At 47.2% G+C, this 19456-nt stretch overlaps 1 protein-coding gene across 1 annotated transcript in view; it reads right to left on the bottom strand.

Moving 5' to 3' along the window:
- Med27 (mediator complex subunit 27) overlaps positions 1 to 19456 on the bottom strand; it is a 177602-nt gene that overhangs the window by 108574 nt on the left and 49572 nt on the right. The window contains exon 3 of the mRNA XM_041674846.1: positions 6538 to 6668. Coding sequence (XP_041530780.1) covers positions 6538 to 6668 — 131 coding nt within the window. The remainder of the gene's footprint in view (positions 1 to 6537; positions 6669 to 19456) is intronic.

Here is a 19456-nt window from a genome sequence, read left to right as displayed (position 1 = left end):
CCTAGGATTATTTCTTTATTACACAGCCTCTCTGTGGTATTTAATGAATATTGTTACTTAATGCTTGCCAATGGGGGAAAGAAGACTTAGTGAATTTCCACCTAAGTTTTGAAGACTTTTCCCCAAACTCGGCAAACTTTCATTTGCACACTTCCCTCCTCTGTGGGACATCAGTACAGGCCAAACACTCGCTCTGCCACAGCCCAGCTCAGGCTGGGTCTGCTGCACACTGGGAAAAGCCTCCCAACAGAGGGCCTGAGCTAGAGTCTATTGACAGTGGCTTTGCTCAGGTCAGGCTGAACTCGGCTCTGCTGAAAGGAGATGCAGGGTCAAGTTCCTGTCACCATCAAGGCCGATGAATTAATATAAATTAATCACCACATAACCACAGTCTGACCTCAACAAAATAGTAGTCTAAAAAAAAAAAGAAAGTTCAAGACACCACTACCACCACCACTACAAGGATGCAAGCTCTTGGTCACCAGAGATGACTTTCCAGTAGAGCTTCACGTCTGTGAGGGGGACAAAGATGGAAAAACAAAACCTCCTTTTAAAAAGATCCTCAAGTCAGAGAAAGTGGCAACAGACAGCAAGCCATAGGACAGTCTCCCACACAAGCACTGTGTTGCTGGTGATATATCCGTGACCCCAGAAGCTCCACTCACTCATCTTTCTCACCCAGGACACGCAAGGCCTCTACCTTGCTCCCTGACTCCTGATGTCTCACACCAAACAAAAGATAGTGTGAGCCTCTGAGAATGAAGCAAGCACGTGGAACTGCGAGTGGGTGAGCGAGGGAGCCAGAAACATAGTGGAGCAGAAGATGCGCCTCATTTGACTCAGCTCCCAGAGCAACATCAGTGGCTTACAGAAGGTGGCAGTCTGTGTTCAAGCAAGGGTTAAGGAGAGTACCATTATCTCCCTGCCCTGAGTTGATGGCACATCTTTCCAGCACCTGCGGAGCACATGTTTGCCACTGGCAATGCTATTCCTCAAATACATGGGATGTGAAGACAGCACCCTTGAGGGTCTCAGATAATCCTGAAAACACACAACATGTTGAGGAAGGGCCACAGGAGGTTCAAAGGACATCAAGAAAACACCAGCATCAAATGGGATAAACACTGATATACACAATGTGAGTGACTCACAAAAGCTAAGCACTGAGCAAATGGGAAACAGACAGCACATTCTGCATCCATTTGCATGATGTTCTAGAGACAGCAGCCAGAGGGAACACCAGAGACCACACGGGGGTTGCAGAGACAAGACTCCAAGAGCTTGGCTGTAAAGCAGAGCTGTGTGACGTGGGAAGGGGTGTTCAGAAACAGAGTTCCTCCAGGAGATGGCTTTAAACAAGCATCTTTACCTACTAACAGGAACAAGCCAAGAAAAGGAAACACTGTGGTATGGGCTGGAACAGAAAGGCTGATGGGGAAACAGTGAAGGACAGGCAACAAGCGGAGAATGGCTTGTTCCTCTCCAAGGAATGCCCTAATGGAATGGAGCTCAGATTCAACAAGCGAGATCTTTTCACAGAGGAAAGCGTGGTGAAAAGATGCTCTGACCCAGGCAGCGTTTTCAAAAGAACCTTTCAGAGGAACTAGGTTTTCTTCAGATCTAAATGAAGCTGAGGCATCCTGAGTTGGAGCAGAGGACTCTTTTTGTCTCTGGCCACTGAAAGCCGGTATGCCATTAGCTGTGGACCCTTCAGCCTGACAATGTGGATCCAACCTAGCATCCCCTATTAACAAAGAAGGACACCCAAAACTGCTATTGGGAGTAGCACAGCATAGCTATACTGACATATACTCCTGACATATTAAATAGATATCCAGAACAAATGAGACAGCCACTCTAGAAGCTAACTTCAATCCAAAGGGGGCCAATGGGTAATATTTCCCAGGAACAGGGAGACAGGCTCTTTCAAGATGGACAGCACTCTTTCTGCCAGAGATGCCAGTGAGGAGAAGCACTCTAGAGAGCTGGAGGCAGAGTGCTCAGCAGCGCACTGTGAGCACCCTCCATTCGGTGGAAACATTTCTATCTCTTTGCAAGCTTTTTGAGGGGTGTGGATGTGTCTTTAATCCCAGCACTCACTCATCCTAGGGAACACAGGAGCAACCATGTCTCCAGGTGACTACTGTCCAAGCCACCACATGTGAAGCACATTCTGCACCTGTCCCACATTCCTGTTTATGGTGGCTGCACAGGGCGAGTACAGGGTTGTGAGAGGAAGACACACCAGGAAGCCCCTGGGGCTTTCTTCACTGTTAGCATCCATCCTAGCTTAGAAACTTGGAAGCCTGGCAAAGCTCCCAGGAGGAAAATCTGGTGAGACTTCATGGGATCCATAAGAGGATCCCTTCCAGTACCTGACACAGGAACTCTCTTGCTTGGGGACCTGTCTACACACACCTACTCTCTCCTTACAGAATAACAAGAACAAACCAAAGTTCAATTTCACAAAAAGTCCAACCTGGAAAACCACTAAGTTTAATCCAGCTTCAGAGTATGGGTGTTCCCAAAGCAGCCACGCACAGCAAAGTCTCATCCAGGATGGAAGATGACTTCCATAACACAGCTAACTTCCATACTCAGTTCACTCTAGCAACTCCATGCCACGAGGTCAAGTGCAGCTAGGGCAGAATTCCATGCAAATGGCCAGGAGATGTAGAAGAGAACCGCCAGAACCTCAAGTGAGGGGTCAGTAGCCCCCATCCCCTTCTTCTGTGATGGAATTCCCAACAGCCAACAAGCCTGATCTCGAGTCTCTTGTAGGGTGATGGAGGGGACAATTGCCTGTGCTCGTACCCTGACTGGGACCTACAGAGCTTGTCAGTTACAGGACTTGGCACACGCTCTTATAATGCCTGTGACTTATTTGTTCACCTGTCTCTAGTCTCATCAAAGTCAAGAGGACCCTCAGTCCTGCCCAATGCACAAAGTGGACCTTGTGGGCCAGAGTAACCGGACCTGACTGGGGCTGCTCTCAGCCATCCTTCCCCACAGTGTCTCCACTGGCAACTGGAAGTTTTTAAATCCTGTCCACACGGTTCTCGCCACGTTTTCTCTTATAAAGGATGCCCGTGTTCTCCTGTTGAATGCCATTTAGACTCAGCAACTCATTTCTACTGCAGAAAACGGTGGACAACAGATACTCTGAGACTAAGCTGGAAAAGGACAACCCCCTCCTGGCTCATCCTCTTAGCTGCTTTTGGAGAAGCCAGTGCCATACCAGGGCCTGGATGTGGGAAAGAAACACAACCTCCCGTCATCAGCCAACACCGGCTTGCCTGAAGCTGAACTCTCTCGGAATGTTCTAATGAGACACCAACCAAGGCCATAGTCAGAGGACACAGCTGGGGTCACTGAGTGGCCTTGGTGGAACAGTTCCTGACCTCAGCTGAGCCCTTAATGACTATGGCCCTAGCCAGTGTCTCAGTAGAACATACTGGAAGACTGAGTCAGATCTGCGTAGGCAAGCCACCCAGAACCCTGACCCAGGATGACAGGACAGAGAACAGCACTTATTGCTAACAATAAGAAGAAAGAATTTATCCAGGAAGAATTTATCTGACAGCATTAGGTGAAGAATAAGTTGAGGATATTGGGGGTGGGGAGACAGGCAGTTAATTAACATAGCAACCTTGGTGAATCTTAGTGTTTCATAGGGGGCTCAAAAATTTTTCTTTTTCTGTCTTTCTTTTGTTTTTGTTTTTTGAGACAAGGTTTCTCTATGTAATGACTCTGGCTGTCCTGGAACTCACTCTATAGACCAGGCTGGCCTTGAACTCACAGAGATCTGCCTGCCTCTGCCTCCTGAGTGCTGGGAATTTTCTAAGGAATTTTCTTAAGGACAAAGTAAACTTATGGTGACAATGTATTTATAATGAGGATGCTGTAATGAGGACCTCCCTGTAGGCAGGCACAGCCATTACACTATTAAGATGTCAGTCTGACGACCTCAGAGAACACATCATGCGCCTTCTCCACCAGCGACCGTCACAACACACTAGCACAGGGAAGAGGACAAGAGCTCAGTCTGAACCCTTATGGAAAGTTTTCTATGCAAAAAATAATTGTGTGTGTGTGTGTGTTGAAAAATGTCTGAACAATACCCAGCAGACCTTAAAGGGGCTTCCTGGGACGGCGTGATGTACCTGCTGCCTTGGGTTTCTCTTTACATCTATCACACATCTATTACCTACAGCTTTTATTCTTTTATTTATTTTTTTAATCTTTTTAAAAAATTAATAACTCCAGCAGGCCACCAGTTATGCTGTGTCCTATTCCTAGCCAACATCAAACACAGTGAAGAGCTGAGTGGAGTCTGGATATAGATCCTGCCTACGAGGCAGTAGTTCTGTGAAGGGGTTCCAGGAGGCTGAGAGCCCCGCGAGGAGAGGTGTGAGAGAAGAGCAGTCCATCTTCGCAGGAAATGGCTCCAGCGGACAGGAAATCATTCCGCTGCTGTATTCTTAGGACGCCGTTACCACTTCTCACTTTGAAACCAAGTATTTTGAGTGATCTATTATAAATGTACGGTGACAGTTGTGAATACTCCTCTCTCTCTTTCCCTTTGGCATCTGAACAGTGTCTGTTGATTGCCTCGGTGCTTAAAATAGCTTCTAAGTGTCCTCATAATAGCATGTCACCTGTAAACAGGTTTCAAGCCAATGCAAATTAACAAATGGTGAACAGATGGACCAAGAACTGACTTTTGTCAGGAGAGAGTTAGCAACAAACACTTTTTGGCTTCGGTCTTATGGGACCATTAGAAAGTCTTTCATTTCTTGCCAAACATCTTGCCTCAGTAGACAATCCATGCAGGGAAAATGACAGATTACAAGGCCCATCAGACTTTGGGGAGCTGCGTGCTGAGATATGCAGAGTCACCGAGTCAACGCGACGCAACAACAGAGTAACGCTCCACAAGAAGCTTTCTGCTTCTCAAGTCAGTCTTTTCAAAGACCAGAGCACACGTATACACACGCAGCACGTGAAAACAACTGGGAGAGTGCTGCTTGCTTGTGCTCGTCTTGTCTGGCAGATGCAGACTGCGAGAGGGCCCGCTGAACATGGAGACACCCATGGACATGTACCTGCTGCTGGAAAAAGCCCCAGTGACCTTCCCCAGCCCTTCTCATTCCTCATTCTGTGCTGCAGGGCACGGCCAGCTGAGTCCTCGTTTGACCACTCTATTTAAGCAGGCCTCTCCTCCCCACTTTACTCCTATCCATTCTTTTCCTAGCATTAATTCGAACTGGAAACCATGGTGTTGGAGGCCATCTTGCTCATACTTACTGCCTCAAGAATTGGAACCTTGCCTGGCACATAGTAGGCACAAGTATTTGCTAACCAGACAAAACCAGTGAGCTTGTGAGTAAAAGTGAATATGCACATCTTGTGTGCAAACGATCCTTTGAGTAGTCAATGGAAAGATGCAGCTCACAGCCAAGGACAGGAGCAAAGGAGAGGGTAAAGAATGATGGTGTGGGAACCATCTGAACACACACAGTCTCTGGGAGTGTGCACACTGGGAGAGAACCTACTAGCAAGGCCTCTCAGCATCAGCTTGCCAGCCAAGTTGGTGAACCAACTGAGATGACAAACATTATACCAAGTAGAAAATAAGACATTCGTGCCCCCCCCCCCCCAAGTCTAGGGAAACAGCTCAGTGGAAAAGGACATCCTTGGCAGGCACAAGGCCCTGGGTCCAATCCCTCTGTACATACTTGTGTTCATGTGTGCATGCACACACACAGAAATAGTACAAATGACAGTGTATGATTTTACTTAAATAAAGTTCACGGGCTGGAAAATTGTGGGGTTTTGTTGTTGCTGTTACAGATTTCTGTTTTGTTTTTGAGGCAGGATCTTACTATATAGCCCAAGGTAGCCTTAAACAGAGATCCTCCTGCTCCAGCTTCCCATGTGCTGGGACTCACAGGCACAGGCCACCACACCAGGCTAAAATGAACTGTTTGAAGAAGTGGGAAGAGTACTCAGCATAGGGTTAAAAGCAGCGTGGGTACAGACTGGGACCTGAGGACTCTCCTAGGGTTCTGGAATTGGTAGCTACAGGGATGTCCACAGGAGAAGAAAAGCACCATGTGGTCTGCTGTGCTTATTATCCCTGCTAGTGAGGAAGCAAGAGCACACATGTTACTAGGAGAAGGCAGCAGCCAGTCCAGCTCAAATGCTACCCCAGCTTAAGCATGTACTCTGGGCCTGTGCTCACCAGAGTGCTCAGGCCAACTCTACTAGTGTTCTGGCAGCTTCAGGACAGGGCTGAGGAAATAGTAAGATATAAGGCATCTAAAACTTCCAGCTGCAAAGTTACATGCTAGACACGACAACTAGGAACTGTGTTACAGCTGCTCCTTAGATAAGCTAGGCTTTCTAGTCCTGCTAGCGTCCTTCAAAAGGAAGACGCTGTGTGGAAGAAAACAAAACCTTCCTACCAGCTCCAAAAGAGCACAAAGTAAAGTTCATGCAGGTGTAAATCCAGCTCCCCACAAACCCTTCACTCACTGAGGTGGTAGAACCAGAGTGGTTGGTTGGGCCTTCGGTCTCCTCTTGGCAGACACACCCATCTGATTTGCAGAGCGCTTCAAGGACTGTTGATTCAAAAGGCCAGATGCTAGACCTGCGTGGTACTGCAGCTGCAGAGACAAGAGGGAAAGAACAGCCCATCAGTACAGGGCAGCAGGCATTAGACTATCAATCCCAGGTCATTCTGTCGCAGTACACATTGTAAGCTATTTCAGCTACTGCTGCTAACACTATGTTGCAAGGACTTTATTTCTAAAGGGAGGATTAGATGAAGACAAAAAGAGGCAAAGTTGTTCTTCATGGCAATAATGCACCAATGAAAACGAACATAAGTGGTTAAAATATCAAAGGGCTCCACAGCACCACTGCACTGATGGAGAAAGGAAGTTACACTGTGAACCAAGAGACACTGCAGCAGGCATTTCTAAATACCAGCAGCACCGGGGAGATGTGGTTGTGGGAAGTCACCCAGGTGTTTCATGGGGTAGTCTGAAAGTCTGTGTCATGTTGCTAAGATGTAGACAATCCTCCCAGCGATAAAGTTAGTTCAGGGAACTCTTGCTTGTAATGAAAACTATAAAACTGATCCAGGACTGCGGTTAAGCCAGGACCTCAACCCGGCTGGTCACACAGGCTGGAACCTTTCTCTGGAGTCACTTTTCCTGTTGGTGACGACAGTATCAGTTTCTGGATAAAAGTCATCTCAGGACTCAATCTGCTAACAACCTATAAAACAGGCCCTAGCCCTGGAGGGAACGGCGGAGACAGTAATTTCATTTCCACTCACATGCCACTGAACAGTGAGGCAGAGGAAGCTGCATACATGACGTGGGCTCAGGGCCAGCAAGCATCCTTTGCTTTACTTCTGGACAAACTGCTGAGCTTGAGGTTACCTAAGAGATCATTTCACTCACTGTGGTATTTTTGTCTTCTCTGGAGAAGAAAAATAGTACTGCCTAGTTCTAACCCAAACAACTTAGAACAGAAACCACCTCCTAACTTTTAGTTTGTGTAAAGAACAATGCACACATTTTAAGAGACCAGCAGTTCTCAACCTGGGGGTCAAACGGCCCTTTCACAAGGGTCACTTAAGACCATTGGAAAATACAGATGTTTATATTGCAATTCATAACAGTGGCAAAATTACTGTTATGAAGTAGCAATGAAAATAATTTTATGATGGGGGTCACCAAAATGAGGAACTGTGTTAAAGGGTTGCAGGAAAGGTTGAGAACCCCTGCTCTAGACACAGGCATAGATCTGTGTGACCAATACCCCACTCAAGACACAAAGACTCCCCAACACTGCAGAAAGCTCCTTGGTACCCCACTCAGACCCCCAACTTTGGCCATCCCAACATTTGGATTGAAAACAACTTCCCTGTCTCACACACTGCCAAATGAAGCACAGCTCTTGACATATGACAGTAACCTCCTTCTGCGTTTATAGTGTGGATTCTAAGAACTGTCGTCAATCTCTTCACAATAAAATTAGCCTTGACAGGTATCCCAATCCTGAACAGACATACACAAACACTCAGATGTGCAAATGCTAAGCTAAGAATCGGGACCAAGATCATTTCTAACAAACGATATGTTCTTCCTCTCCTCTCAAATGATGCAAGGTCTTTCGAATATATATTTAGAATTAACTAAACATACAAATAGTAACTCATTCTGAATCAATTTCTTCCCGATTGCTTCTCCAAGGCATGGATTTTCTTTGCTGAGTCAGCTGTATTACAGATTGTGGTAATGAAATGGTGACCACCATATATAAAGGCCTGCACCAGGATGCAAAGGGCAATAATGCACTGAAAAACAAATAGCTTCACCTAATGTCACTGGGCTGCACGCAGAGAGAAAACAAAGACAATTGAAATGATCTGCTCCTGCAAGAGGCTATAAAAGAGAAGCTAGCTACTCAGTGACCCAGTAAGGTGGAAATGGCTATGTTTGAAGCATCCATATTGCTTCATCACAGACGCTTGATTTACCTGGTGGATCTGCCTGGGAGTCTATGGCCACACACACAGGACAAAGACAGATGGCCTTCATGATAAAGGTGGAGAGGAACATGGCTTGGCTCTAACAACTCATCTTAGACCAATGAATTTTGCTCAGATTTGGTTTTCTCCTACAGATTCCTTAAATGGGAAATCAATGGAAGCACGGGACAGCACAAGTTTGAAAGACAATGTTTCAAAACGTCAGCTGCTGGGGCTTCGATCTTCCCCAGCAGATCTGCAGTGAGAGCAATAAGCACGGGCTTTCTGGGATGCAGGGAGAGACAGCTTGGCAGGGCCCTCCTGGCCCAAGGAGCCTTCTCCTCTGCCTCTGGCTCTCCATCTTCTTTGTCCACGCAGTCTCAGCCGATCCAGCCCTGCTGACTCTTTTCAAGGCAGAGCCCTGCTAACTGTGCAGAGTGGCAAGGGGATTTTGCCCACATGCATCGTTTGGATCATTTGCTAGAACAAACAAAAACCAAAACAGCAGAGCTGCATGCTGACTGCCCCTCGCAGTGGTCCTGTGAAGCCTCTCCATCGTGGTGGCCCTCAGCATGCAGGGCAGCTCCACAGCACACGTAGGTGAAAGAACTTTCCTTCTTCCAAAACAAAACCTGCCCTTGCAAGCTGACTCATAATGATTAAGTGACATTTGTTAATCATATATAAGATCCCAGTTTCCAGGAACATGGCTCCAACTGTCAAGATCTATAAGGGGCCATTAAATATTAACTGAACCACCTTTATAATGGGCGAAAAGGTCAAAGTTAATAAAACTGACAGGCAGCTCCTGTCCAACTGAATTTATACATTATTTAAGCACCAAACACTTTATTCCATGGAACACTGTTTAGATCTGAAAAGACTCTTGGAAAATGCCTACCCAGCCTATGGTTCTGAAGCAGAAGGGGGTTCAGAGCGAATCCACATGCAACATTAGGAACATTCTGCCACAAAATGCTGCCATAAATTTTCAGTTATAGGTTCTGTAATGTTTTCCATAAAACATATTTCAATAAGCATACTCCCTTTCAAACGTCTGAGACACGTTAACAGCTCCATCTCAGAGAAGCCACTTGTCAAAGTTCTAATGTGATGCCTCCATGCAGGGTCATCTCTCCACTAACAAGGAGGAACATCAAAGAGGGAAGAAACGAAACAGCCTGGCCTCAACCCTTCCACACCCAACCACTGTGATGAGAGAGCTTATATTACACATGGGGTCTTCATGTACCATGGAACTACAAGCCCCACAGACACGGCAGCTCAGTCTGCTATCTGGAGTTGAGGATACTCCAGCTAGGACTTCACCATGAGTTCATTTCAGCCTTCTACCTTCTACGAATGACCTAGGATCATTCTATCAGGTCTCAACTTAAAGCACTGTCTAATCAATTGTATCTGCTAATCACCTCTATACCTGGGAAAATTTCAACAACTCATCATTATCTGAAGAAAGACCAATCGGAATGAGGGAAACCTTGATGGTAATTAATTGTAAATAATGCTGAGATTCACTGCCTGTGGAAGAAGCTCAGGAGAGGTCCAGGAGACTGGGCCTGTACAAGCATCCTCTGGAGAGATGCTCCTGGGCTTTACTGCCAGGAAGCCTGTGGCTGTGTACCCCACACCCTCTCCAGAAGAGCCAGGAGGATACAACTCCAGCATGAAGGCAGTGAACCAATACCACCTCCCTAATATTTATACAACAGGTTCTCCATGAGGAGACAGAAACACACACCCCCAATTATGGCCCCACCAAAGTCCAACCTGAGAACCATGAGTTTATTGGGTGTACAGAGCATAGGTGAGGGGTTCTTACAGAAGCATATGCAACCCCAAAGCAGCTGCACCTCTGAAGACTCTCACCCCAGCAGGTGATGATGACAGGCCTATAACTATAGGTGAAATCCCCCTTTCGGTTAACCTTCCATGCTGCATCAGCTCCCTAGATCATGATGCCATGTACAATTAGGGTAGAATTATGTACAGTGGGCTGGGATGTGCAGGAGGGAGCAGCCAGAATTCCAGGTGAGGGTCCAGTGACTCTCCCACCCTCTTTCAATGAGGAAATGTCAACAGCCTCTTGCAAGCAGTCGCAGCAGCACTGGTCAAATCCCAGGCTATTACACTTGGAGTATAGCACTCCGTGAGCTTTACTCAACCTCTTCCTTGGGGTGGTCTAGGTCTCACAGAGCCTTCTTTAAGGGACCTAGATCACCGGAGTCAAAGTTCTGTGGGCTTGAGCATGTTCTGAATTACAAAGAGTAGCAATACTGAAAGGGTATTTTAACAAAGAAAAATGATTAAGACGGGATTTCATGACACGTTTCTGGCCAATATCCAAGTGTTTAGAAAACTCAATGAGGGCTAGAGAGGTTAGGAGGCTCAGAGGTTAAGAGCACTGACTGCTCTTCCAGAGGTCCTGAGTTCAATTCCAAGCAACCACATGGTGGCTCACAACCATCTGTAATGAGATCTGGTGCCCTTTTCTGTCATGCATGCATACATGCAGGCAGATCATTGTATACATACTAAATTAATACACCTTTTAAAAAAATAGAAAAAAAAGAAAGAAAACCCAGTGAGCCTTCAGGTTAGTTCTCTGCATGCTTGAATCTTCCCTGCTGCTCTGATGGCTTCTACCATCTCCAAAATAAGGAAAATGCTTTGCAGTGGACCAAGAATGAGAAGGAAATACCTTGGTCTGCCCAAGTTCAATGCACTAATTAAGTCAAGGTCCTTGGGGTCCAAGGCCACAGCATTTCTCCACGTCCAGCATCTTTCTACCGTGCCATATGGCCTGAAGCCTACATTAAGAGAATATGACATTCAAAAAAAAAAAATCTGAAAACTTAAAGCCAAATCAATCAAGCTTTGATTTTATTTCCCTCTCAAGGATTCACCCAATCTTTAAACAGAGAGGCTAACACTTGGCCTGCTGGGAGGATTTATTCACTTCACAAATCATTTACCTGGACGATGTTAAGACGAGCAAACATATAAGCACGTCAGTAATCAAACCCTGCAGAATGGGCTAGGCTAGGACTAAGCTCTAACAGTGTAACTAGCCTAGACAAGAGACCCTAAGGCACAGGCAGACAGACAGAAGGACAGGGAACCTCACAGTCCCCTCTGGCCCTTCCCCAAGCACACAATTGTTATTATCCTGGGATTTGGACGCAGGAAAGGCAGTCTTGTTTCTCGGTTCAAGAGCATGGTTCTCACCCAGGAAACGTTTCTCGAAGGAGTAGTATGTATGTTGTTGGTTTCCCCATACTGCCCATGTCCAGGACCACTCACTATACAAAGGGGCTGCTTGCTTTTCTGTCAGTGGACAAGCAGATGGGCCACTTAGTGAGATGACTATGGCCTGGCACTGTCACTAGCCTGGAAATCAGACACTGCTCTTACTAAAGACTTGAGACTTGAGGAGAAAGAAAGAGTCCTTGCTGTATTTCACAGACATCACTAGCCCAAAGGTGCATCAACAACAAATGAACGAACGAATGAATAAGTCTCTCCAAGTAACGAACACACCAAACCCAGAGCCGAAATCTAAGCAAATACTTTATAGATCCACTGTCCCCCTGAGTCAAATGCCATCTTACACACTGCGACACATGCCTGCAACATGGGTGAACACAGATGCACTGTCCCCCTGAGTCAGATGCCACTTCACACACTGGGACACATGCCTGCAACATGGGTGAACAGAGCTAATTTGAGATTTTCATACAGTCATATTTCCCCAAACCATTAAATTTCAACTGGAACTGAAAGCCAGGAATACTTCATCACAGCGCTGAGTAGCAAAGACCTTTGGCCCTCATTACTGCAGCAGCTTAGCTTCCTGCTAATGAGACAGCGCAGCATCTCTGTGAAGCTCAGCTCCTTCTGAGCCCAACTCTAGGCAGAGAGCGGGAAGCTTGCCTGGCATTGTCTGCACCAAAGAAAACAACTACAGAAAAACACCATAAATCTAATTGTTCTGCTTGGGCTTCAATCTAAATATCAGACAATGGCATTAGCGTCAGCTGCCCTTTTATCTCGTGGCACTCCTTTCAAACAGCCGATGGTTTTTAAGCCATTGAGTTGAGCTTTTATAGGTAAATAATCTTTTTACTTGGTCAAAACAGCATCAATAAACCATAAGAATGAGGCCTCCAATTTACTTGCCTATTTGTTCTCCAGCGGGCAGCTGGGACTCGGGCCCTCCAATTACTCCTGAAGCAGGGCTGTGCTTCCTGCTCAACTGTGGCATTGTACATGACGTGCTAACTGCCATGTGGGTTTCTTCCCGATGTATTAACGCATGGACCTGCTCTACTCGTGCTTCCTAGAGTTCGCACCTTTATTAATAGGCCATTCTCCCCACCTGCTCCTATTCACACCACAGCTGTATGCACGCAATCACACGTCAAAATGTCAATCAGCGAGGGGAGAAATCACTCATGTAGTTGAGCATTCACGGGAACAAAACAAACTGAAACAGCTAAACTAAAGGTAGAGCCATCACGGGGATAACATGTGTACAGGAAGGCAGGAGGCAGTCAGGCAAAAAAGGGAAGATAAGCAGACTTCTAAATAAAAATGGACAAGGAAGGTAGGACTAGGTGTCTCCCTGCGTGTCACACCAGGCTTTCATCCCAGGAGCCACACAGGGGTCACAAAGAGTGAATGGGCTGATGTTTTTGTCATTCTAGTCTACTTCAGTACCAGGAAGTAACGACCTTAGATGAAGACTGACATTAGATGAGGTCAAAGTGAAACCCTGGGAAAGGACTACTGCTTAGACAAGAATACATCACGAAAGAGGCCAGCAGCACACAAAAGAGAATGTCCTCACTGAACACCTGACTGTGGGGACTTTGATCTTGGACCCTGCAGCTTCTAAAACTATAAGAAACATGTTGTCTAGGACATTATTGCACTACAGTTTATGACAGCAGCTTGAACTACAATGACATAGCATCACTTGAGATGCAACCAGGAAGCAGAAATAGAACCAAAGCAACATTGACAGTGCCAAATCGAGAATATTACACAGGGGACAGAAGTGAGATGGTACCCTCCAAAGAGCAGCATGATGGACCTGTGTGTCTGTAATCCTCTCGGAAGAATAGCATGGTGGGCCTGTGTGCCTGTGGGCCTCTCAGGAGCAGTATGGTGGGCCTGTGTGCCCGGGGGCCTCTCGGAGGAGGAAGTCCATTATGTCAGCAGCTATGCTTACACTACCCCAGAAGAGCGACCTGTTTATATCCAACACTCCTGTACCCAGTAAACCACAATGTACACTTCCCTTTCCTTAAGCAGTTGGGAAGAATGAAGCACCTAGAATTACTTCTATGCTGCCAGAAATCAAAGTTCTGGTTTCTGATCAACAGTCAACAAAGCAAGGCTAGAGTTATGCCTATGGTTCCTTCATCACTGAAACGCTATGATAGTATAAAGATTTCTCTGGCTGACAAGATGGTTTGTCAAGTAAAGGTACCTTCCACCAAACCTGATGACCTGAGTTGATCCCTGAAACCCACATGGTAAAAGGAAAAGAAGTGACTCTTGCAACCTGTTCTCTGACCTTCACACACACACACACACACACACACACGCACGCACGCACACGCACACGCACACACACACACACACAAATAAAACAATAACAACAAATAGCCCCCTATTAAAAAAAAATCTGAGTATGGCTTCCTACTGCAAAAATCCATGCTTGCGAATTTAAGTCCACTTGTGACGGAACTGAAAGACCCTCAAAGAGGACCTTTCCTCTCTGATGAAGACCCCAGAACCAGGACACTCTGAGACCAGGCCACAGGACGCAATTAGCAAGAGGTTTATTGAGTAAACACAGGTACCTGCGGGCAGCAAGTCTTTTGGAGGACTTGCGCGCCTGTCAACTGGAGGGCGGGCTTCTTATAGGGGAGAGCAAAAGCAAGCTTACAGAAGCAAAAGCGTGGTTATCAGTATGAGGCAGGGGCATGAATGGTTTCCTCTCTCAGCATGGATGCCTGGCAACAGTCATCCTGTTCCTATCTTATAGCTAACCTGCTTTGTTGATATCCTATCTTATTGACATCTTGCCTTGCAGTCTTCCTATCTCTATCTCCTGCTCTCTCAGGCAAATGAGATGTTCTTACGGGAGCAGGCTGGCTGCTGATCCGGAGAATTTTTTTTAAAGCAAACAGGACGTTCCCCCGGGAGCATGCTAGCTGCGGGTTTTGAGGAGGGGGTCGGTAGTGTCTTTCAGAAACCATTTCACTGCTCTTCAAGTCTACAGTTAAAGTTAGTTGGGGGCTGGGTTATTTGACAGGTACTCCAGTGCAAACTGACAGATGGAAGTTCGACTGAGAAATGAGTAAAATGGGAACCAGGGCACCTCTGGATCCCAGTCCCAGACACTAAGCCTCAGTACTGGCTGTCTGACAAGTTCTATAAAGTAGGAAACATGAGTTCTAAAAGATTACCAATCTAATGAAAATAAGGGTGTGATTAGATCATTATAGATTTCTCCTCTCACAGGTAGCCAGAGAAGGGATGGCTCCCTGGGAGAGAAAAATGAGTCTTCTCCAGCTGCTGCTGCGTTTATACTTTGCTGTGGAAATTATTAAACTCTCCTAGCTTCCCGGTTGTGAATTCTGAGGCAAGTGCCAATTCAGTGCCATGACTGGCAATTCCCCTGCTCTCCCCACTTTCCCCATTAACCAGTATTCTATTGGGGAGGCAAATGGCTGCCAGCCAGGGACTTGACCTACCTTCTCCAGCCTTTGTTTACCAGAGGAAGAATGTGGGGGGAAGGGGAAGGGGCAGGGCTGTGCAGAGAAAACACACATGAGCTGGGGTGCAGCTCAGTGTTACAATGTTACAGCATGTGCTTACCATGCATGATGCCCTGGATTCAACCACAGTACATGGGGGCAGGAGGATACGGATGGAAAAAAGAAGGAGCCAGAGAACCACTGGTTTGTAAAGACCTATGTCAGAACAGGCAGAGAGCAAGAGTGGAAGGAAAGCTAGACAGACCCTTAGTTTGGAGGCCTGCAAGACCTCCAAAAGCACCTTTTTATTGATCTTTTTGATAGCTGCACCGTCTCTTCAAGGTAGAGGAATCATGGCTAGTGGCCGGGGTTATGAGTGGGCAGTGGTCCAACAGCAAAGGCAGAGCTTGGCAATGTGGCCCAATGAGAAGGAGACAGAGCCCGACAGTCAAGGACCCTGAGTTTCTCCTTCAACATGTATTTATCAGCCCACTGTAAACAGCAATGTTCACCTAGAGGGATCAAGAGTTGTCTTTATGTCGACTGAACCACACGTGACCCATGTAGGTAGGTAGACTTCACAGTTTCCTACTTCAAAGTTCTGTGGAAAGTGGCAATGCCGAGGAAGGAGGCCAGGAAAGCCGAAGGATGAAGTGGTATGATATGGACAGTCTCAAGCCCGGCACATTGCAAACAGGGAGAGACCAGAGCTGCTCTCCATATCCATTCTTAGCTCTGCAAAGAGACCAGAGCTGTCCAATCCCACTGAGAGCTGAGCACTTTCAGTCAAGTACTGTCACCCTAACCACAGTGGACAACAAACTGGGAGGATGGGGGAAAGGAGAAGATGCACCTGCTAGCTGTACTAAGAAGGAAATACAACTTAGAATTCTCCTCACGCTGTGGAGGAAGACAGTCTGGTGGGCAGAGACGACCCCTGGCCCATCTTGAGTGAACCTCTCACTAACAAGAAGGATGACTATGCGGGGCCTCAGACACACTGGAGCACACTAAATGAAAGACAACCTGAGGATCAGGTAGGAATCACCTTCTAATAGACTGTCCAGACTGTTCTTTTTAATCTGCACTCAACCTAAATGCCTGGCATGTTAGCTCAGCCTTGATGTGTTAAGCCACCAAGCTAGGAGGCACAAATCTCTCTGCACAAATGTCCTCTGCACTTCTGTCTGGTGGGGTCAGACCAGAGTCTCCTTCCACACAGCCCTCCCACAGGACCACTTTCTTTGTGGGACTGCTGAGGGTTCTTGCTGGCTTCGGTTTGGGTTTGGTTTGGTGGTGCCCAGGGCTGAACCAGAGCCTGTGTGTGGCTGGCAAGTGAGTGCTGCAGCGCTGAGTGGTGGGCCAGGATCGCTGCCGTCTACACAGAAGGAACAGGAGCAGACAGCTGTCAGCTGAGGTGCTGGAACCTTCCCACACAGAACACAGGGCTGTCATTTTTTTTTTCTTTTCACCCTTGGAAGCAAAAATAGTCAAGCAGTAGGGATGTTTTTGGATCAAAACAAGCAACAGATCAGAGTGAATATCCTATTGACCAGTCAATAGGATCCAGGCAGAGAACAATTTTTAGATTCTGAGAATGTGGGTGTGTAGTCATCTGTCCTGATACATGCCAGAGGCCCTCTACAGCCTGTGCCTTGTGACCACAGGTTCATCAGTTCATTCCCTAAAGCCTCGTCTCAACACTGCTCAGCTGCTCTAGAAGAAATCTGGGCCTCATCCTCAGGTCCTCAGAGTTGGTGAGTGGTAAGCACATATAGAGGGCCGAGCACAGGGCTGGCATTGAGTATATACCTGAAATATGTTAACCAAGGTTGCTACTGACGGCTGAGGTCGCTGGGCTGCTACCAACAAGACTTTCCAGAACGAGCCAATGACTGAAGGCTTGCTTCAGACAAAAGAAGTTAGAGGACCCAGATGAGTTCTGGGCCTTGGGGAAACCAAGTACACAGAAGAGCTAGGTTGGGACCAAGGTCAGCCCCTGATGCAAGGGCCCTTTTCTCTCTCATCTGCCTTTTCTTCTCCCTCCCTCTCTCCCTCCCTCCCTGTTTTCTCTTTTCCTTCCCTTCCTATTCTCTTATTCCTCCCTCCCCTCCACATCTCTCCTCCTCTCCCTCCTTACTAGAGAGGACTTGATGCATGCTAGGCAGGCATACCAATGGGCCACACGCCGAGCCCAAGGAGAAGAGTTTGTATGAATGACCACCTCCTCTGAAGATGTGCTGCAGCATATTCAAACCATCCAATCCAAGCTGCTGTGAGGAAACAACCAAGCAACTGAGCCACACAGGAGCAGCAGTCTGGCGCCAGGGGGTATCCATGAGGGATGATCAAGAGCAGGCTACACCTGTGCCCACCCAGAGGCAGGGCTAAGAAGATAAGAACAGGCAGCTGGGGCTGCACCACTAGTATCCTTTCACCCTCAATACCAAAATGGATGGGCTGCATTTAAAGGGGCAGCTGAGCAGAGCAGGGCTTGCTCACGCCCGTTCAGACACCCTACCTTGCTTTCCAGAAACTATTATGCATTACAGCATGGAGAACTCCAACCATGTCCTGCTGGCTCTGCACAGGGGCCTGTGTGGATGTCGAACAACAACATGCTGAGAATAGGCTAGATGTGGCTTTTAGGTCAAGATCGACCTCTAGTGTAAGCCCCTAAGAGCAGAGATTTCCCTAGTCTAGGACAGAAGCTAGCCTGTGGTAAAAAGGCTAACATTAGCAGGTACACAGGCTTGTTAGTCAGACTGTACCACCTTGAAAAGATACCTGAGAAAACAGGGGCAGGGAGGAAAGACTGAGTCTGCTCATGGTGAGTGGTGAGCCAGCTCCACACGGTGGGCCTGAAGTGAAGGAGGCAGAGCGCTGTCCTAGCAGGAGCATGGGGAAAAGACTGTCATGGGGTGGAGGGCAGGGGACAAGATACATCTTTCTCAGGGATACCCACCGTGACCTCCTTTAACTGGGCCACTCCCCCTGCCCTACTCTACCCCAGAAATGCCGTCACACTATGAATCTACCACAAGATTAATCCACTGACTAGTGCAATAGCCTGGCCCTATACATGGACCTTTAGGGGCATTTCCCACCTGGAGGATAACCAGGGCTCGCTGTGAGCTAGGGACTCATACAATCTGCTTAACTTACGATCTGCATAATGACCTTGTAGAGCAGGTGTACCTCTATGTTGGTGTGGGGAAACTGAGGCACAGAAACGGTAGGGCAAAGGCTGGAATCTGAATAGCCTGGCTTCAGAGCACCTCTTCTAGAACCACTACACTCACCATGCCATCAAGAACTCAGGAATCTATAAAGAGTGAGCAAGTGCTCAGCTAGTGGGAGAGAGCCGGAGCAGATGTGAAATAAACTTGTGACTGCTGAGAAACACGTTGATTTGTCAGTGAGGTTCTCACGAAGGGTGGGGATGGGTGGGGGTCAGATCTAATGGCCCCGTTACTCGGTAAGTTGGTTAGGTCAGTTCAGGTTTCAAGGATCAGCCACACTCAGGTGGCCCTTTTGTTAAGTGTTTATCGCGAGAGAAAGACAGCAGAAGAGGCATCAACAACCAGGCCTCTTGGAAGATGGAACCATGGCTCACCACAGCCTAGCAAACTGTCCCTGCTGGCCCTAGAGTTCCAATCCATTGGCTGCTTTTTCAGCTCTAGAACAGCCAACCACCTTGGACTTGCATTCATTCTTCCAGAACTCTCCCTGCTGCTGCTGAGGGAGTGCTTGAGCTGGTATACACACACCTTTCACCCACTCGCTGCCTTCTGCTGTCTCACACCCAGAACAGAGGACAGGACAGGACGCTGCCAGCACAGAGCCAGGATTCCTTCTCACAATATGAAAATGCATGAAAGTCCTCAAAGTCAAAAGCTTCCTCATCAATGTAGGCGCGAAGCTCGTGTAGCAGCAAAGCCTGCCATGAACTGCTGTGAATCTATTTAAATCTTAATCTATCTCACTTACTGTGAAGAGGCAGGCATTTCTACAGCACAATATCTGATTACAAGGTATTATCCTGGATCCTGCTGGAGAAATTAGTGTAATGTGTGGTATATCAACACGCTACCTTTCTATAACATCAAATTCTAAGATCCAA

Source organism: Microtus oregoni, unplaced genomic scaffold (assembly GCF_018167655.1).
Source record: "Microtus oregoni isolate MIOR12 unplaced genomic scaffold, Mior012 000025F_ref0000491, whole genome shotgun sequence".
NCBI lineage: Eukaryota > Metazoa > Chordata > Mammalia > Rodentia > Cricetidae > Microtus > Microtus oregoni.
The sequence above is the reverse complement of the archived record's forward strand: the minus strand, read 5'-3'. Positions and strand labels throughout refer to the sequence as shown.